The sequence below is a fragment of the Callithrix jacchus genome, chromosome 3, assembly GCF_049354715.1.
Source record: "Callithrix jacchus isolate 240 chromosome 3, calJac240_pri, whole genome shotgun sequence".
NCBI lineage: Eukaryota > Metazoa > Chordata > Mammalia > Primates > Cebidae > Callithrix > Callithrix jacchus.
This window is the reverse complement of record NC_133504.1, coordinates 57,708,659-57,730,525: the sequence shown is the minus strand read 5'-3', so window position 1 is coordinate 57,730,525 and position 21,867 is coordinate 57,708,659. Positions and strand designations below refer to the sequence as shown.

Sequence of the window (21,867 nt, the reverse complement as noted above, 5' to 3'; positions counted from 1 at the left end):
ACCCAGTTCCACTCTAGAATATAAACTGGGGAGCACTTAAAACAATACCTATTATGTTGTAAGTGCTCAGTTAGTACTTGCTGAACATGTGAATGAATGAATGAATGAATGAATGATTCCTGGCACAAAGTGTTAATCTTCAATAAATATTGAACTGAACTGAAACCAAAAGGATCTCCAAGTCCCCTATGTAAGTACTATAGAAGGGAGAGGGCACACATATTGTCGTATGCAGGCTTCTCCGTAGATTATATGCTCTTTCTTCAATGATATTATGAAAGTTTAAATTTCTTTATGTGATGTTATGTATGTGTATGTTAATATATATTATTTGTACATGTAAATATTAGTGAAAAAAGTAGAAACACCAAAGCTTTTCTAATTTTATTTGACTCAAACTATATTTTGGATCTACATACCATACAATAAAGTAAGCTGAAGGCATAGCAAAATTAAAGTGAATACAGGTTGTGTGGATAGCTCAATTTCTCTAATAAAAAATCTAAATTCAAAGATGACTGTGATAAAAGAAAAATGTATAGAAAGAAAAGCCAAAGGTGAAACTATTCAAGCTCTTTACTGCAATGCCAATCTCAGACAGTAGAAGAGTAATAAGAAATGTACAATCTCAAGTCTCTTAATCCTAAAATCTATCAGTGGATGCCAAAAATCTTCAAGACACATTAACGTTTTCTAGAAAATAAGTCTTTCTTTTTTTAAACTAAGTGTACTAAAAACACAGAAGCACTTATCAGACACTCTATGGCATTTGCTGCTGAAACGTCTACCAGCAGATCAGCCTTGAACTGACGCAGCCTCGGAGCCAACACTGGCTTCCTCCTGTAAATCATCTCCAGCAGAGGACTCTGACTCAGCTGGAGAATTTTCTTCTTCTAGTTCAGCATATTCATCAGAGCTTCGTTTCTCTGTTGTATCTTTATCATCATCGATGGTGACGGCTTCATCCAGAGCTGCATTTGTAACCTCGAGGGTTGTTTCAGGGTTGACTTCTGCGGTTTCCCCCTCCACCGCTGCATCTGTGACCTCTGGCCCAGTTTCAGCACTGACTGCTGTGGTCTCCGGAGCAGCCTCCACGTGACCTGGACAGGCAGATGTTTCTTGTATGACTGCAGCTGTAGCACTTGGACTTTCTTCAGCATCCACCACGTCAGCTTCCACTACAAGTACTTCTGGGGCTTCTGAACTTGCATTCTCAGTTTCTGCAACATTCTCCTTTTCACCTTTAAGAATTAGTGGTTAAGCAAGGTATTAATTTAAAGATAATGGGAAGGCAGTGAAACATGGCAGTCATTTAAACACATAAGACAGATCTACATGCACTGATGTGTAATAGTCTTCAAGTAGACTCTCAAGTGAAACAGCAAGAAAGAACAACATATACAGCATGCTACTGTTGTGTTAGGAAAAATGGTAGGGGAGCGGAAAGGGGTAAGTTGCATGCCTAGATAATCGTATTTGCAAAACTCTTCAGGAGGATTCAAAGAAACTGGTTTTATTGGTTGCCTCTTGGAGGGAAAATGGGGGACCTGCTTTTCTGTAAACACTTTGAACTAAAAAAAACTTGAATATATTACTTAGCCAAATATGAAGAATACAAAAATAAGTAGCTACCATATTCATCTTCCATGAGATATCATGGAAGGGTAGCCAAGTTCCTAGCTGATAACTGAGAAATCACTAATCCTCTCTCAACCTCATTTTTGTCAGCTGTAAAATAGGGGTATTGATAATATCTACTGCACAGGACTATTTTAAAGATTAATTAAAATATTGTATATTAAAAGGGGACTAATATAAAAAGTTCTATGCAAATGCTTATTTTATTATTATTATAAACAACTACATGATTATATTCAATAATGTATATTGATGACATTCTGTTTTTTATTATTGTCATGACAGGTTAAAACTGGCTCATAAGCAGCTAATATCTCTGAGTAGTGATCATAGTAATTGATAATAATAGCATGGAAAAAAAGTATGGTTTAAAGCAAGAAGTGGCTAGGCATAGTGGCTTATGCCTGTAATCCCAGCACTTTGGGAGGTTGAGGCAGGAGGGGATCCTATGAGGCCAGGAGTTCAAGACCAGCATGGGCAACACAGTGAGACCCTGTCTCTGCAAAAAATAAAAAATAAATTTGCTGGGTGTAGTGGTGCATGCTTGCAGGTTAGCTGCTGAAATGGGAGGATTCCTGGAGCCCAGGAGTTCAAGACTGCAGTAGGCTATGATTGCACAACTGCACTCCAGCCTGGTTGACAGAGAGCCCACAGAGGGAAAGGGGAAGGGAAGGGGGAAGGGAAGGAAGGAGAAGAGAAAGGGAGGAAGGGAGAGAGGGAGGAAGGAATGAACAAAGGAAGGAAGGGAGGGAGGGAAGGAAGGGAAGGAAGGAAAGAAGAAAAAGAAATGTAGGAAGGAAAGAAAGGGTGAAAAGATAAAGTTTCTGTTTTCATGGTCACTATCTGGTCAACTGAAGGACTCGATATATACACAACTGATTCTATTATGTCATATGTACCTGATTTGCACAAAGGCACACAGGTGGTCTTAGCCCAAACTGAAAGATCAATTAGTTTCATTATTATTTTTAAATAATGAGGAAAATGAAAGATCAACCTGCTGAGAGAGACAGATACTAAAATTATGCCTGCATAAGTGAATGTCTGAGTAGGGGAAAAATAATATTACCACACAAAGGAGTCAAAAGTCACGGTCGGCAATATGTATGTAAAATGTTCATTTGTCAAATGCACTCATCCAAAAGGTATAACAATATTCTTTAGGTTTCAGTTGAGCTTTTCTTTTCTAAATGAACTTATACCCAGAGTCATTTTGCATTAAGCTAGAAAAGAAACCGAAAGCAAATAGTGTTCACTGCTAGACTAAGTAGATGGAAAGTAGTGCCTCAAAAAATAAATGAAAATAAAAAATTAATAAATTCATTTACCTTGAAATGGACGTATCTCCGCTTTTGTTTTTTCTTTCAAATTTGTTGTCTGTTCCGTGTGTTTAGCTGGGTCTGATGTGATTGTCTTGTAAGCCTGAAAGTAAATGTACGCTGAGGGTTATTTCTCGAGCTTTAAGATTCATCACGCCACATCCAAAGGTACACTCAATTCTCTGTGTAATCATCATTAGAAGTTTAAACCGTAATCCCAATGTAGCAAAGAAGAGAAATCAGGGCACACCACTTACTTCTTTACTTCCCTTTTGGAAACCTTGTTATTAAATAGAATGCTTTAAAAAGGAAGAAGGGTGAGAGGAGGGTAAGAAGAGAAGAACTTCCTAATGAGTACCATACTTACTACCTGGTGACAAAACAATCTCTACATCAAACCCCCATGACACACAATTTACCTATTAACAAACCTGCACATGTACCCCTTAACCTAAAATAAATTTTTTTAAAAAGGGAAGGAAATAGATGCTCTATCTTAGCTAAAGATAACTAACAACAAGGAAGAAAAAAATAAATTATGCTACAACCAGAATATCCTGACAGGCATTTACAAATATTCTCTAGCATTTATCCTAGAGAAATGGAAATCTAGGTTCACATAAAAACCTGTACACAAATGTTCATGGTACCTTTATTTGTAATAGTCAAAAACAGAAATCAGGCCAGGTATGGTGGCTCACGCCTGTAATCCCAGAACTTTGGGAGGCCGGGGAAGGCAGATCACCTGAGGTCAGGAGTTTGAGAACAGCTTGGCAAACATGATGAAACCCTGTCTCTACTTAAAATACAAAAGAAGCCAGGTGAGGTGGCTCATGCCTGTAATCCCAGTACTTTGGGAGGCCGAGGCGGGCAGATTGTGAGGTCAGGCGTTCAAGACCAGCCTGACCAATATGGTGAAACCCCAACTCTACTAAAAATATAAAAATTATCCAGGCGTGTTGACATGCACCTGTAGTCCCAGCTACTCAGGAGACTGAGGCAGAAGAATTGCTTGAACCCGGGGGGCAGAGAGCCGAGATTGCACCACTGCACTCCAGCCTAGGTGATGGAGTGAGACTCTGTCTCAAAAAAAAAAAAAATTTGCCAGGCATTGTAGTGCACATCTGCAGTCCCAGCTACTCAGGAGGCTTAGGTGGGAGAATCACTTGAATCTGGGAGATGAAGGTTGCAGTGAGCCGAGATGGCGTCACTGCACTCCAGCCTAGGAGACAGAGGGAGACTCTGTCTCAAAAAAGAAAAGAAAAGAAAAGAAAAGGCAAAACAAAGAAAGAAACAGTATTGGCAGTATTGAAAAGAAGCTATTTTAACCATAGAAAAATGTGCTGGCTTCCTTTCATTCTATATTTAAGTAGTCTTCTTTGGCTTGTATTCACATTAGAAAATGATATTAAAAAATGAAAATCTCATTATTTAGTTATTACTGTTTGTGTTAATTTAGCTTTTAAGAAAATGTTGGTAGTGATTTAACACTTATTTATTTTTATTCATTTTTTTCTTTTGAGACAGAGTTTCGATCCTGTTATCCAGGCTGGAGTTTAATGGTGGGATCTTGGCTCACTGCAACCTCAGCCTCCCAAGTAGCTGGGATTACAGGCGCTCACCACCACACCCAGCTAACTTTTTGTATTTTTAGTAGAGACGGGGTTTTACCATGTTGGCCAGGCTGATCTCAAACTCCTGACTTCAGGTGACCACCCATGTCGGCTTCCCAAAGTGCTGAGATTACAGACATGAGCCACCATGCCTGGCTGGTAGTGATTTAACTTTTAATGATAAGATGATAGATTTATAAAATTTATTTATATATAGTGTCTTCTAAATTTTAAATAATCAGGAACCAAGCACCTTATTTAAAAATTATACTACTTAATTACAAACCGTTTTACAGCATAAAAATTATGCTATAAAAGTAGAAAATCTGTAATGTCAGCGCCAGGCATGGTGGTTCATGCCTGTAATCCCAGCTACTTGGGAGGCTGGGGCAGGAGAAGCGGTTGAACCCAGAAGGCAGAGGTTGTGGTGAGATCGTGCCATTGCACTCCAGCCTGGGCAACGACAGTGAAACTCTGTCTCAAAAAAAAAAAAAAAGAAAGAAAATCTGTAATGTCAGGGTAGAAGTGATGCAAAGTAACCCTTTTATAACAAACTTCTCATAGTGAACTCAAACCTGAATTATCTGGCTTTGAAACATACAGAACAACTATGATATCATATCAGCAGGAATGGTAATCAACATTTTCTCTATAAAAGCAAGGAATGTTTTCAGAGTTGGGTGTATGCTCCTGACACCTTACAGGACCAATATGACAAATCAGTATCCTCAGTTCTCAGTACACTAAAACAAAACCAGTAAACATGTTCACATCCCTGAAATGATCATCTCAGAAACAACATTCCAAGGGACATTAGTCTCATTGCTCAAGGGGCTGAAACACAAGGCAAGAAGAAAAGACTAACTTTAGGCACAATTGAAGAGAAACGATACTATAATAATTCACCCTAATGTGTGGCCCAAAGAATCTGGGTTTTCCAAATCCAGCACAGCTAAGCACAAAGTAGAATAAAGGCCTATTGGAAGAGAGGGTCTCAAATTTAGACGTTGGCAGTTATTTACAAATGATATTTATTATTTATTATGTATAAGCATTTAAATATACTCTAATTTTAATAAGCCAGTCTCGTACTACTTTTTAATTTTTTTTTTTTAAGATGGAGTCTCATTCTGTTGCCCAGGCTAGCGTGCAGTGGAGCAATCTCAACTCACTGCAACCTCCGCTTCCCAGGATCAAGCAATTCTCCTGCCTCAGCCTCCTGAGTAGCTGGGATTACAAGCATGTGCCACCATGCCCAGCTAATTTTTGTATTTTTAGTGGAGATGTGGTTTCACCATATTGGTCAGGCTGGTCTTGAACTCATGACCTCATGATCTGCCTGCCTGTGTCTCCTAAAGTGCTGGGATTACAGGCATGAGTTACCACCACCTGGCCAGTACTACTTTTTAAAGTATATCCAGACCCTCAAAAAACCTCAAGTGATCTTGGCCTCTTTCAGATTCCAATGACCCATAATAGTAGAGGATTTTGCTTGGAAATGAAAAACTGCTTTTGGCTACTAAGCATCTGTGGGGTCAATTCATAGAAATCTAATATAGAGATTATTTTAGTACAGGACATTGAAGGGAGGGAAGAACGAGTATACAGGTTTCGGAGTGCCTCACATTCAGCATTTCCTCCTGAAAGTAGCCTAAGATTCTTGGGAATTAAGACTTCCAATGTTTGAGATAAAAATCATACAATCTTAAAAATGGAAGGGAACAACTTTCATCCTTATTGTGAGAGAATAAGGCCAAAAGGGTTCTCAGGGATAGCTGGTTTATAAGTTTATATGGTTTTTCTGTTTGTTTGTTTTTGTTTTTTTCTTTTTGAGGTGAAGTCTCATTCTGTTGCTAGACTGTAGTGCAGTGGTGCGATCTCAGCTCACTGCAACCTCCACCTCCCAGGTTCAAACAATTCTCCTGCCTAAGCCTCCCGAGTAGCTGAGGCTACAGGCGTGCGCCACCAAGACCAGCTTTTTTGTATTTTTAGTAAAGACAGGGTATCACCATGTTGGCCAGGATGAGCGCAATCTCTTGATCTTGTGATCCACCAGCCTCAGCCTCCCAAAGTGCTGGAATTACAGGTGTGAGCCCACCACGCCTGGCCTAACCTTTTAGTTTAAGATTCCTTTTTGCAAAAATGAGTTAGCAGTCTGGAAAGGTTTGTGCTTAGCACTGGCAAATATTAATATAATTAGGGATACAGTGATGTCCAAATGCAATTCAGTCTTCTAGCTTCCCAGCCCATCACATGGCCTATCTCTGTTTTTTTTTTTGGTGGCCTACATACAACTAGAGTGGCTCTGAGCAATGAATTCAACATTAAGCAGTAGAAAGACGACAGAAACAAAGGAATCTGGGCATAAGTGAGAGCCGGCAGATTAGCAGAGGACAATATAAGTGACAGGTTTACAGTTTCCTGACTACCTGAGGCTCTCAAAATTCTGAAGATTATGACTAGCCTTAAAAAATTTTCTGAGGATTAGAATACGTATTTTGGTTTGGCCATCTTACAGAGTCCTTTGAAACTGCTTCTAGTTATGACTAAACATCCCTTTATTCATATTTCTTTTCTTTTCTTTCTTTTTTTTTTTTTTATTTTTTATTTTGACATGGAGGCTAGCTCTGTTGTCCAAGCTGGAGTGCAATGGCATGATCTTAGCTCACTGCAAACTCTACCTCCCAGGTTCAAGCGATTCTCCTGCCTCAGCCTCCTGAGTAGCTGGGATTACAGGCATGTGACACCACTCCTGGCTTATTTTGTATTTATTTTGTTTGTTTTTTGAGATGGAGTTTTGCTCTTATTGCCCAGGCTGGAGTTCAGTGGCACAATCTCGGCTCACTGCAACCTCTGCCTCCTGGGTTCAAGTGATTCTCCTGCCTCAGCATCTTGGGTAGCTGGGATTATAGGTGCTTGCCACCGCATCCAGCTAATTTTTGTATTTTTAGAAGAGACAGCGTTTCACCATCTTGGTCAGGCTGGTTTTGAACTTCTGACCCCATGATCCACCAGCTGCGGCCATCCAAAGTGCTGGGATTACAGGTGTGAGCCACCGTTCCTGGTCCCCTTTATTCATATTTCTATAGAGGCAAACCAAAATACAGTGACTGTGTACTCTCATAGTTTACAAAGAATTTCTGCTTATTCTACTTTTATTCTTTCTTAAAATTTTTTGTAGAGATGGGGTCTCATTATGTTGGCCAGGCTAGTCTCAAACTCCTGACCTCAAGCAATTCTCCTGCCTTGGCTCCAAAGTGCTGCGATTGCAGGTGTGAGCCACCACTCTAGGCTCTATTTTTTTTTTTTTTTGAGACAGGGTCTTATTCTGTTGCCCAGGCTGGAGTGCAGTGGTGCAGTCTCAGCTCACTGCAGCTTTAACCTCCCAGGGTAAAGTGATCCTCCCATCTCAGCCTCCCGAGTATCGAGAACCACAGGCACATACCACCAGACCAGGCTAATTTTAAAATTTTTTGGTAGAAATTAGGTCTCACTATGTTGCCCCGGCTGGTCTCAAGCTCCTGGACTCAAGCCTCCCAAAGTGTTGGGATTACAGGCATGAGTCACTGCTCTACTGTTATTTTTTTTTTGAGATGGAGCCTGGGTCTGTTGCCCAGGCTGGACTGCAGTGGCACAATCTCAACTCACTGTGACTTCCATCTCCTGGGTTCAAGAGATTCTCCTGCCTCAGTCTCCCAAGTAGCTGGGATTATGGGTGCCTGTCACCACACCTGGTTACGTTTTGTATTTTAGTACAGATGAGGTTTTGCTATGTTGGCCAGGCTGGTCTTGAACTCGGGACCTCAGGCGAACCACCCACCTTGGCCTCCCAAAGTGCTGGGATTACAGGCCTGAGCCACTTTGCCCAGCCTACTTTTATTTTTAATAAAGATTAGATTTTGATTTAGAAACTTTATGACAAAATAGTGAATGATTCAACAGGCTTATCTTACTCAACTAAAAAATGTCTGTTATTTTAGTCCCAAAATCTCACTATTAAAATTGTCTTACAATAGTTACCTGGATAGACACGGGGACTGGGAAGGAAAATACACCTTTCATCTTATATATGTCTATGTTGAATTTTTTAAAAACTTATGAACAAATATGACTTTTTCAAATAATAAAACCGTGAAAATGTAAAACTAGTAATAATTATGGAGACAGTAAAAAGATTGGGAGAAGAGAAGGAGAAATGAGTAGGTGGAGTAGAGGGATTTTTAGGGTGATGAAACTACTTTGCATGATACTGTAATTTATTAAGTATGATACCGTAATTTACTCTGTATGATATTATATTTTATTCTGTATGATACTATAATTTATTCTGTATAATACTATAATCTATTTATAAAAACAGAACATGCGACACAAAGAATGAATCCTAATGTAAACCCTGGACTTTAGTTAACAATAATATATTAATATTGGCTTGTCAATTTTAATGTTCCAGATCAATGCAAGATGTTAATAGGGAAAGGAAGAGGGGGTGCAAGGGGGGGTATATGGAATTTTCTGTACTTTCTGCTCATTATTCTGTAAACCTAAAATTGCTCCAAAAAAAAGCAGTTTCAATTTTAAAAATTAAAAACTGTTGATTTTTAAAATAGTTAAATTATTATTATTTTTTGAGACAGAGTCTCACTCTGTCGCTCAGGCCTGGAGTGCCATGGCGCGATCTCAGTTTGCTGCAATCTCAGCCTCTCAGGTTCAAGCGATTCTCTTGCCTCAGCCTCCCGAGTAGCTGGGATTACAGGCTCGTGCAACCATGCCCAGCTAAAGTTTCTGTTTTTAGTAGAGATGGGGTTGCACCACGTTGGCAAGGCCGGTTTCGAACGCCTTACCTCAGGTGATCCACCTGCCTCAGCCTCCCAAAGTGCTAGGATTACAGGTGTGAACCACTGAGCCCAGCACCTATATTAATTTTTAAGTTAATCTTTCAAAATAGTTCTTTTAAAATGTTAATAATAATGCCTACCTGATAGAATTGCTGTAATTATTAAATGATCCAGGAGTCTGGCATATGATAAACACTCAAATATCAGCTCTCATTATTAGCATTTATAATAAAATTGTTTTACTAAAAGTCATCCATATTAATGGTATTAAGAAATGTTGAGTTTACACATACAAAATTCTTCATAATTTAGAAAGCTGAGATTCAAATGAAATGAAATTAAAAAATAAAGAAGAAAAATCTTCATAATAGTCTAGTTAATATATTCTTATGAAAACCCTGAATTTCTAATGTTTGCAAGGTATTTTTCATATGTGTATGCTTAATGACACTTAAATCGATTGCTCCGTTTTATATTTAATTAATCCCATGTCCTGATATTGACATTGCTTTGAGCTTTACCACGAGTTGTAAAATACATAAATTCTTGAGCACTGTGGTTATGTAATCACTTACATAATATCCACCAGCACTGACTGTGACGCCTACAACCAGATAATAAATCATATTTGATCCAGATGATCCAGGGAATCTGATAGATGACATCCGGCGCAGAGATGCTAGGAAAACAACGTTTAAACACAGTTAGCTTCACTACTTAAGCAAAACTATTTTAAATAATTACATCTTTTAAATTTTTTCTCTTCAGTGAACCTAGAATCTATTAATATTAAGTGATTTTAGCTTAAGGGAATACAGTATTACAAGGCTGGGTAATAATTCCACTTGACATTCTCCCAATCTAATTTGATAAACACTCATGAAACCTGTCATCTTGATGCTGAGCATCTTGCCTTCTTGGGAGCGGTGCAGGTGTGGGTAAGGAGAAATAGCAAAAGCACTAAACAATTTTAACAGCCAAATGAAGTGCACATTAGCAAGAAAAAGCCATATACTCCACTACAGAATTCAAAGAAAATGATTATTTTTTAAGAAATGATTATTTTTAAAAAATTATTTTTTAAAATATGAATTCAGTATGTTTATACCTAAAATGCAATAAAATTAGTATTTATATGTTAAATCAAGCATTTATGTTGAAATCCAACAGATTTCTATAACTCTATAATGCAAATGTAGATATAGGAAGAAATCTCAATTTTTCTCTTATAAAGCAAAAATGGGCAGACAAAAGGTTTTTAAGCCAAGTGTTGCAATCAGGTTGTATCTGAAATAGAAGTACAATTCTGTATAAACTAATAGAAACATATAAAAGTACTATAGGGCCGGGCATGGTGGCTCAAGCCTGTAATCCCAGCACTGTGGGAGGCCGAGGCGGGTGGATCACGAGGTCAAGAGATGGAGACCATCCTGGTCAACATGGTGAAACCCCGTCTCTACTAAAGATACAAAAAAAATTAGCTGGGCACGGTGGTGCTGCCTGTAATCCCAGCTACTCGGGAGGCTGAGGTAGGAGAATTGCCTGAACCCAGGAGGCAGAGGTTGCAGTGAGCCGAGATCGCGCCATTGCACTCCAGCCTGGGTAACAAGAGCGAAACTCTGTCTCAAAAAAAAAGTACTATATTATTATATTTAAATATATTTGTTTTATTGTACTAAAATTTGTATATCCCATAATGCCCTGGAATTGAAATTTTTACAATAAACTCAAAGTTGGAAGGAGCTTAAAGTATATACAACTCAAATTCTTTAAAGATGTACAGACATTTATGTATGCTTTCAACTAACACAGCTGAGCATCTACTATGTATTTGGAATGGTTAGAAGCATTAAGAATACAACCGTGAACAAGACAGACAAGGTTCCTCGCCTCAAGCCATTCACAGTCTAGAAGGAGGGTATGAACATACAGACAAATAATTGTGATGCAGTATGACAAATGTAATAAGTGTTAAGCCAAGCTATCTGCAGAGAAAAAACTCAGCTGGTTGGCCACGGTAGCTGCCCTAATAGAAGAGACCTGAGTTTTGAAGGAAAATAAGTTTGTCAGATAAGTAAGGGAAAGAGGAATGGCACTGGATTCAGAAGGTGTAATGTGTAAAAGCATGAGAGTTTCGTGACATAGAAGGTGCAAAGTGCAGGTTGAATATCCCTTATCTAAAATGCTAGGGGTGGGTGCGGTGGTGCAGGCCTGTAATCCCAACATTTTGCGAGGTAGAGATGGAGGATCGCTTGAATCCAGGATTTCAAGACCAGCCTGGGCAACGTAGTGAGCCCCATCTCTACAGAAATTTTTTATAATATTAGCTGGGAGTGGTGGTATGTGCCTGTAGTCACAGCTACTTTGGGAGGCCGAGGCAGGAGGATCGCTTGAGCGCTTCAGTGAGCTCTGATTGTACCACTGCACTCCAGCCTGGGTGACAGAATAAGATTCTGTCTCAAAAAAAATAATTAAAATAAAACAAAATGCTTGGGACCAGAAGGACCAGAAGTGTTTGGGGTTTTGGATATTTTTTATTTTGGAATATATGGATACACATAATGAGATATCTTAAGAATGGGACCCAAGTCTAAACACAAAATTAATTTACGTTTCATATACGCTTTACATGCATAGACTGAAGGTAATTTTATATAATATTTTGAATAATTTTGTGCATGAAACAAAGTTTGTGTTAAGTTCTTATGTATGGAATTTTCTACTTGTAGCATCATGTCAGTGCTCAAATTGTTCTAATTTTGGAGCATTCTGGATTTCAGTTTTTCAGATTGAGCATGTCCAACTTGTAGTTTGATGGGCCTAACATAAAGTGTAGGGTTGCAGGGACTAGTGGAAGATTATGCTTTGCACGGGGAAAATCTTAAGACATTTGCACTGCTTACAATCCTTCACAGTAGCAAAATCACAACGATCTCTGTTTATGTCTTAATTTGGCTATAAATGACCATTTCTTGTAAAAACTTTTTTTCCTTCAAATGTGCCCAAAAGGTTATGAGAAGAGGTTATGGCTTTGACTTGTGGTGGGACTTCTGTTAGCTTACAAATACCTCTGTGATCAAACAGGGAATATACAGCCTTCATATTTCTCAAACAGACAAAAATATCAGCAATATTTTTTAAATGAAAGAACTAAAATTATCAGAGATTTAAGTAGACTTGAATACAAATACAATGATGGACAAGTTACTTAAAAAGACAATGAAATGAGAAATTTTCAATAAGAATTAATTGGACCAATTTTAGCAGATTCATATAATGTGAAACAAATAGATAAAACTTTTACTATGTCTATTTCTTTAAATAGAACAATATTTACTTACAATGAGAAGATATTTACAATGTATTAGGTAAAAAGTCATAGCAAAATACTCTGTATACGACTATCCCAGGTTTGTGAAAATAATGTGCGTAAGGAAGGAATGAGAAACAAAAGGTCTGGAAAACTAAACATACTAAAATGTAATTAGTTGTGTTCATTGAGTCGTAGAATTCTATTTTCTATTTTACCTGTTTTTCCCCAATTATTTATTATACACCTAAATTATTTATTCATTAAAAAGTTAACCTTTTAAGGACAGGCATGGTGGCTCACTGCCACCATATAGTCTCAGCACTGTAGGAGGCCGAGGCAGGTAGATCACCTGAGGTCGGGAGTTGGAGACCAATATGGAGCATGGCCAATATGGAGAATTCCCATCTCTACCAAAAATACAAAATTAGCCGGGCGTGGTGGTGCATGCCTGTAATCCCAGCAACTCAGGAGGCTGAGGCAGGAGAATCGCTTGAACCCAGGAGGCAGAGGTTGCGGTGAGCCAAGCTCACGCTATTGCACTCCAGCCTGGGCAACGAGAGCAAAAAAAAAAAAAAAAAAAAAAAAAGAAAGAAAAAGTTGCCCTTTTAAAAGCAAAAAATGAGAGAACAAAATGTGATGAGATAGTAAAAAATTTTCCTTCAATGAAACTGAAAAAATTTTATTTTTCATCAAAGTAGAAAATATCGACAAAAGGTTAATGTCCACGACTGAAGACGCATTTGTTTACAGTCAATAATAGTTCTTAAATACATTTTAAGTGCTGTAAAAATAGTAGTTGGATGGAAATTAGAGAAAGACCAGTACTTCTACAAGCAGCATTGCTAGGTACGTATTAAAAAATTTTAAACTACTTCTATTTTGCCCCAAATTGGGAAGAAAAGTATTTAAAATTTGTTCAGCTACAAAAAGAGGTGCGTGTGTGTGAGCACGTGCGCGAGCGCGTGATGTCGGTGGGGGGTGCAGGCAAACAGATAAAGCGAAAGGCCACAGTCAGAGAACTAATCTTTCTCCCCATTCCCATCAGAACAGCCCCGTTATCTTCAGAAGTTTAAAATAAATGGCTTCTCCCTATTTCATCAATATATATATTTAAAAGTTCTATGTTATTTGGTATAAAGGTCTAGAAAAATAAAGACAATAAAGATATAGGAAAGCGAAGAAGTCTTATTGCTGATACTTGAGGGGCAACTTCCTCCCACCAGCATTTTAGAAGAAAAATAAAACGAGTTGATTAGACCTCCCTCCTTCCCTCCCACCACCACCACCACCAGAGGCCTAATCAATGTGAAAAAAAAATCGGCCCATGGAATTTTCCGCGAGCGTCTTTCTCTCCCGCTGGAATCCACCCTCTGGGCTCGAAAGCCTCAGAAAATGAGGGGAAGTGAAGAGAGCATCAAGTACGCTTCAAGATGTGTCTAAGAGCGGTCCCCCAATCCGGAGGGGAAGACGGGGACTAGGGAAGAGCGGCTGGGGCATAACCGCCTGGGAGCGCAAGTCTGGTCCTAGAGCCGCAGGCTGCTGGGAAGAAAAACAATCTTCCTTGTTCACACCTATTAAGCACCTACTTTATTCCAGGCTCTATACGAGGCGCTTTCCCATACGTCCATTTTTATTTAATCAGCTTCCAGTTCACACTGGAACTCCCCCTTTAGTTAATTTCTGAGTATTCTGCTTTATCCCGCGCACCCCCAGACCCAAAGGTGTCGATATTTGGAAGACAGAGCCAAGCAGCCGCAGGACGACCTGCAACCTCAAAGGAAAGTGCCCCGAAGGCCGCTTCTTTTTTGGAGGGGGTGGATCTCGGAGTCGGGCGCTCGCGGGGTTCAGGCTGCTGAGACCCGGCCAAGGGTTAGGTTTATTCACCCCACGAGCATTCGTCCAGCTTCCACTGAGCGGGCACTGCATCTGCCTCCCAGCGCTTGCCCGGGCCAGCTCGCTGGTCGGCTCCCACCTTCCCACCCTTCCTCTGCTTCCTCAGGAGGATGGAGAGCGAATGGTGTCTCTAACAATAAAAGTAGTAAGCTACGACTATGTCAGCCAGGTAAGTTTTAAGTACTTTTAACCATTCATAACTCATTTAAACGCAAAACCGTTATCGCCCTCATTTTACAGATGAGAAAACAGGTTAAGCCATTTGTCCAAGATCGGGATGCGAACCCAGATAATCTGGACTCAACGGCACATTGGAAAAGTTCCCTACTTCGGGACGTCTTCCCGGTACTCTCCCCCATTATCCTCGTCCTCCAATCCAGACTTCTGCTTCTCCGGGTCGGGTTTGGCCAACTGGTTGCCGGCCAGTACCCGGGCAGAGGCGAAATCTGCGCCCGAGGCGCAGTCCTCCCCTTCGGGCTAGACGTCCTTACTCACCGTCCTTCCCGAGCGGCGCGGGGTTGGGGGGCGCCCTCAGCGGCAGCGCCAGGGTCTTGGAGACCGCCCTGCGGAGATACATCGCGCCCGCCGTCTGCGGCGCAGCAGCCTCGGTACCCAGGCGCAGGCTGCCCTTCCACAGAGAGGCTGAGAGCATGGCAGCGCCCCGCCCGGAGGAGGCACGTCGACCTTCATCCAGCCCCGCCCCGGCGGTCCCCGGGAGGTGGGGAGACCTTTGTAGTCCTCACCATCCTCCCCACACCCATCTCCAACTCTGTTGCTTTCCCTGAAGTCTCTCAGAAAAGGGATGGGGGACCTAGAAGTCGCCGTTGCCTGCCTGACTCATTGTGGACCACTGAATATAACTCCTCACAGTAGGCTGGAAATGTTTTGGGAATCGCATGAGATTAAGTCAAGGACACAGTTTATCATGCTGGATGTAATCTGAACTACTTTATCTCATGCACTCTGTTCGCTTTCCGAGGAGAGGGAAGGATAGTGGGAAGTTTTTTTACAAATATGAAGAGCGGTTCGGATAACGACTACAGCTTCCACTGTCGGTGCCGGCCTTCCTGATGTAAGGGGATCTGCCGGACCCTTGCAAATTCAATTTCTTTCCCATTCCGGGCCCTTCTCTACCGTTGCCTCCTTCACCTTGGATCATATTCAAGAAATTTGATTAAAAAGAAAATATGTCCAACTGCAACCAGTTGAAAACCTCAGTTATTAAAGGTATTAAGAATCAATTGAGCACTTTGGGAGGCCGAGGCGGATGGATCACGCGGTCAAGAGATTGAGACCATCCTGCGCAACATGGTGAAACCCCGTCTCTACTAAAAATACAAAAAATTAGCTGGGCATAGTGGCGCGTGCCTGTAATCCCAGCTACTCAGGAGGCTGAGGCAGGAGAATTGCCTGAACCCAGGAGGCGGAGGTTGCGGTGAGCCGAGATTGCGCCATTGCACTCCAGTCTGGTTAACAAGAGCAAAACTCCGTCTCAAAAAAAAAAAAAAAAAAAAAAAAAAGAATCAATTGATAGAGTAATTTCCAGGTATTGAACCATGGCTTAATCAGATCATGCCTAAGAAAGATCCCGTCAAAATAGTCCGATGCCATGAACATATAAAAATTCTTACAGTAAATGGAGAATTACTTTTTTTTTTTTTTGAGAATTGCTATTTTTTTTAGACAAAGAGAAGGGCCTTTTTATCCAACCCTAAGGTTAATTCACAAATATCTTTTTATCCTGCCACACCAGCAGGTTGATAAAGGAGCCATCAAATTTGTATTCAATGGCTTAACTTCTCCTGGAGCTAAGTAAGCTTTGCCCTGCTGCAGTAGATGCCCTTGTTGCTACCATGGCAGAAGGAAAACAGCATGCTCTATGTGTTGGAGTCACGAAGATGTCTGAAGAAGTTACTGAGAAAGTCAACAAAGGAATTGGCATTGAAAATATCGCCTGTAATCCCAGCACTTTGATCGCGAGGTCAGGGGTTCAAGACCAGCCTAGCCAACACGGTGAAACCCTGTCTCTAATAAAAATACAAAAACTAGCTGGGTGTGGTGGCTGCCGCCTGTAATCCAAGTGACTCAGGAGGCTGAGGCAGGAGAATTGCTTAAACCCAGGAGGCAGAAGTTGCAGTGAGCCGAGATTGCGCCACTGCACCCCAGCCTGGGCGACAGAGCCAGACTCTGTTTCAAAAAAAAAAAAAAAAAAATCCATTATTTAAATGATGGGCTGTGGCATATGAAGACATATAAATGAACTTCAAAAGGAATGCACTTGGGCTAAATATGGATATTGTGCTGTGTCTGTGTTTATGTGTGAAAGCATAAAGATAATGCCTGTGGGTATGCTGAATAAATTCACCAGATGCTAAAAAAACAAAAAGTAAAGAGCAAAGGGGTAGCCTCAGCCTTCCATTAATGCACTGGGAGAAGCTCAGAATTGTAAGAAAATCTCCAGACAATGGTTGAATTTCTAGACATTCACTGTTACAATGTGTTTAAAATATAAACTCCAAAAACACTGTATATTCCTCTATGGGATGTGAAATTAATATTTCCACATAACAGCTGGGCACAATGGTTCACATCTATAATCCCAGCACTCTGGGAGTCTGAGGCAGGTGAATCACTTCAGGTCAAGAGTTGAAGACCAGCCTGAGCAACACGGTGATACCCCTTCTCTACTAAAAATACAAAAATTAGCCAGGCATGGTAATGTGTGCCTGTAGTCCCAGCTACTAGGGAGGCTGGGGCAGGAGAATCACTTCAACCGGGGAGGCAGAAGTTGCAGCAAGCCAAAATGGCTTGTCACTCAAGCCTGGGTGACAGAACAAGACCCTGTCTCAAAACAAACAAACAAACAAACAAACAAAACCACATCAACCGAAAATTCTAAATTATTAGTTTCTTCTGCCTCATCATGGCTACAAAAACTTGTCATGGGTTGAATATAGAAACCAATAATTTATCACGTTTATAACATTGTCTGAATGATGACTCTTTGGAAGACACCATTTCCTACTATAATAATCCCGGTATGTGTGTTTGGCACTTGACAGATTATAAAGCAATTTTACATTTACTATCTCTTTTAATTTTCACTGCAACCCTCTGAGAGAGGTGGCAATTACTCCCTTTAGCAAATGACACTATCAGGTGGTAGGTGAGAATGTTCAAGGATTTACTGGTGGTCAAGAATTAAAAAAACAAAAAGGACATGAACATAATACTTCTAGCTTAAAGTTCTGTTTACATGTAACAGGCACAATACTTGTTCATTTGCTATGTAAAAACATTTCTCAGAAGTTATAGTCCTGAACCCCATTATAATTATATTTAACATATTCTTATATGAAGAATACAAGCCAATGATCCGATTGATTTTTCGATACTCAGTAAGAGAGTTAACTATCCCTAGTGATTAAACACTTAACAAGGGCAATGATGTGATCTGTAGTTAATGAAGGGTCAAGTTTAGACTTCCAAGCAGCACAAGAAGGGGCTAGATACCCAGACCCTTCATCAAGAAGTTGGTAGTCCTGGAAATAGCAAAACACAGATTATTTGAATGTTTGCTACATTTGACCACCATCAAGTACACATCCTCTGGCAACTAATGATTAGCTATCCCACTGCCGGTGTAGAATGTTTAATGAACTACTAGCAGCTAGGGCAAATTGACAATGAAACTACATCTGTCTACCTACTATGGCTCATTCTTTTTTTGGTGCACTTAGGACGGAATTTTTTTTTTTTTGAGACAGAGTTTCGCTTGTGACCCAGGCTGGAGTGCAATGGTGCAATCTCGGCTCACCACAACCTCCGCCCCCTTGGTTCAGACAATTCTCCTGCCTCAGCCTCCCAAGTAGCTGGGATTACAGGCATGCGCCACCATGCCGAGCTAATTTTTTGTATTTTTAGTAGAGACAGGGTTTCACCATGTTAACCAGGATGGTCTCGATCTCGTGATCCACCCACCTCGGCCTCCCAAAGTGCTGGAATTACAGGATTGAGCCACCACGCCCGGCCTAGGACGGAATTTTTACTTGGTTGCCGTGGACAGAAAATAGTCAAAGGCAGTAAATGTACTTAAATGAATGAATGGATGCATCATATTGTTATTTACTATGTTATAAGCATTACATTCTAAAGCAGGGTTAAAAAAGTATTCTTTCTGAGTAAATACTTGTAAATGGTGAAGGCTCCCAAAACACTCTTTTAGACATTCCTTCAGCTTTCAATTGTAGACTCAGGGCCTGGAATAGTCTGAGGTCTCTGCATCACCCTCAGGTTCCATAGAAGCCACCCAACCTCAGTCAAACTATATAAGAATCTTAAAATGTTTACGAAGAGGCTGGACAAAACACACCTGTAATCCCAGCACTTTGGGAGGCTGAGGTGGGCAGACCACCTGAGGTCAGGAGTTTGAGACCAGCCTGGCCAACATAGTGAAACCCCATTTCTACTAAAAATACAAAAAAAAATTATCCAGGCATGCTGGGGGGCACCCATAAGTCTAGGTACTAAGGAGGCTGAGGCAGGAGAATCACTTCAACCTGAGAGGTGGAGGTTGCAGTGAGCCGAGATTATGCTGCTGCACTCCAACCTGGGCAACAGAGCGAGACCCTGTCCCGAAAAAAAAGAAATGCCGCACACAGTGGCTCACACCTGTAATCCCAACACTTTGGGTGTGGAGGATTGCTTGAGCCCAGGAGTTTGAGACCACCCTGGCCAACATGGCAAAATCCTGTCTCTACAAAAAAATAGCAAAAATTAGCCAGGCATGGTGGTGCACACCTGTGGTCCCAGTACTTGGGAGGCTGAGGGGGGAAGACCACTTGAGCCCCAGAAGTCTAGGCTGCAGTAAGTGGAGATTGTGGCCATCGCACTCCAGCCTGAGCTACACCGCAAGATCCAGTCTCAAACAAGAAGGATAGAAACTGTGATAGATGACAAAGATTCATTATAATTTATCTCACAAATACATATCAATATCGATTATGTGATAGGCACCGTTTTGGAGGTTCTACAATGAGCAAAATCAGATTTCTGCTATCACAGAGGTTATAGTTTCAGGTTAAAGAGACACGGAACCAACACCTTTTCTCAGGTCTAGCTGGCAAGTCTGTCATTGAGGTTAGTGATCACAAATACATCTCTCATCAGATATAAATAATAAATGTAATAAGGGCTTTGGCCAAAATCAAATTGATTTAATGTAAAAATAACATACATGTATATAGGGCTTTAAAAACTTTTCCCAAGGCATTGTCACATTTATTTACCAATTCTTTTTCTTTTTCTTTTTGAGACAGAGTCTCACTCTGTCACCCAGGCTGGAGTGCAGTGGTGCAACCTTTCAGCTCACTGCAACCTATGCCTCCTGGATTCAAGTGATTCTCCTGCGTCAGCCTCCCAAGTAGCTGGGACTACAGACACCATGCCACCACGCCCGGCTAATTTTTTGTATTTTTAGGAGAGATGGGGGTTTCACTGTGTTAGCCAGGATGGTCTCCATCTCCTGACCTTGTGATGTGCCAGCCTTGACCTTGCAAAGTGCTGAGATTACAGGTGTGAGCCACTACACCTGGCTACTTACCAGTTCTTAAGAGTAGGTGAATGGAATGCTTATTATCCCTATATTACATATGAAAAAAATTGACGTAGTATAATACTGTAGTTAAGGGTATGCATCTGGAAATCATATACCTGATCTGATTTGCTGGACTGACTAAAATGTGAATAATTCATTTATTCACAGGGTAGATGAAACCTTTAAAGCACATTAGGAGCTGCGCATGGTGGCTCATGCCTGTAATCCCAACACTTTGGAAGGCTGAGGCAGGAAGATGGCTTGAGCCACGGAGTTCAAGACCAGCATGGACAACATAGTGAAATCCCATCTCTACAAAAAAAAAAAAAGTTTAATTATCCAGGTATGCTGGCATGCACCTGTAGTCTCTGCCATTCCGGAGGCTGAGGTGGGAAGATTACTTGAGCCCAGGATTTCAAGGCTGCAGTGAGCTATGATAGAGCCACTGCATTCCAGCCTGGATAACAGAGTAAGACCCTGTCTCTCAAAAAGAAAAGAAAAGGCTGGGTGTAGTGGCTCACACCTGTAATCCCAGCACTTTGGGAGGTGGAGACAGGTGGATCACTTGAGATCAGGAGTTGGAGACCATCTTGGCCAACATGGTGAAATCCTGTCTCTACTAAAAACACAAAAATTAGCCAGTTTTCATGGTGCATGCCTGTAGTCCCAGCTATTCCAGAGGCTGATACATGAGAATTGCTTGAACCCAGGAGGTGAGGGTTGCAGTGAGCCAAGATCGCACCACTGCACTCCAGCCAGGGCAACAGAGCAAGACTCTGTCTCAAAAATAATAATAAAATCTGTTTCTTTTTTGAAAAATAAAAAGAAGGCACATTAGATATGAAATGTACAAAATAAAGTAAAACAATAAAAAGGATATGAAATGTGCTCAGCAAGTTGGAGGAGGCAGTGCTAGATTCTGACTTCCAGCCTAAGATGAAGCTCAAGTCTCTCCTGATACACTCTGCTGCTTTCAGTGTAGCACATGGCGAGCTTCATTGTATTCCACCATCTCTTATCAGATGATAAGGTCCAGGGGGAGCTTATCACACTCTCTAGGTTGAATGTGGCCATACCAGCTGGGATATAAAAGAACTATGAGATAAATAGTGCCACTTCTCCAGATTATTTTCCTTAGCTAAAAGCTCGTGCCTTTCAAGTTGAAGAGAATTTCTATCTACTCATTTGCTCCTGTGGCTTTCCATTTGGATGGCAAATTCTTTTCAAATCTTGAGGAAACATTTTCCAAGAGAGGATATGCCTTTGAGTTGTCAAATTCACTCCATAGCAAGCTGTTTCTTCCAAACCCAGATAAATTTAATGGATCTTTGTGAAGACTCTGTAAGGCTCAGCCAATAGTTTCCTATTAGTCATACTGTTCATAATGCTGCCCTTGAGCACATCTTGAAATTTTTCTTCATTTTGTTGGAAAAACAAGAATTTAGAGTCAGAGATAACTCAGCTTACCTTAGATGACCTCCATCTAACTGTGATTATTGACAAAGATTATATTAGTCTTGAAAACATTATATTAATTATACTCTAAAGGCTTAAGTGCTATATAACTAAAATAAATTTTCAAATTCTGGGTGGTTTCCTAGATTTCAAAGAAAAATCAGCTCAGTTTTTCTGAGCACTCAGTTCTTAGGCTATTGTC

The 21,867-nt window shown here is 40.6% G+C and overlaps 1 protein-coding gene across 1 annotated transcript; it reads right to left on the bottom strand.

Annotated features, from left to right (window-relative positions):
- Positions 1–371: 371 nt before the first annotated feature.
- On the bottom strand, positions 372–15,258 carry MGARP (mitochondria localized glutamic acid rich protein). The gene is made up of 4 exons (XM_002806641.6): positions 15,110–15,258; positions 9,984–10,087; positions 2,967–3,060; positions 372–1,241 (listed from the first exon to the last, which is right to left on the bottom strand). The coding sequence occupies exons 1-4, from the start codon at positions 15,189–15,191 to the stop codon at positions 796–798; spliced, it is 726 nt and encodes a 241-aa protein (XP_002806687.3). The 5' UTR covers positions 15,192–15,258; the 3' UTR covers positions 372–795.
- Positions 15,259–21,867: the final 6,609 nt, after the last annotated feature.

Excerpts from the sequence above, each read along its gene's own strand:
- MGARP (XM_002806641.6), bottom strand. The coding sequence starts at position 15,191 with ATGTATCTCCGCAGGGCGGTCTCCAAGACCCTGGCGCTGCCGCTGAGG. Across the intron at positions 3,061-9,983 it reads TCAGTGCTGGTGGATATTAT|GCTTACAAGACAATCACATC; the intron begins GTAAGTGATTAC and ends ATTTACTTTCAG. Across the intron at positions 1,242-2,966 it reads GGAGATACGTCCATTTCAAG|GTGAAAAGGAGAATGTTGCA; the intron begins GTAAATGAATTT and ends TAATTCTTAAAG.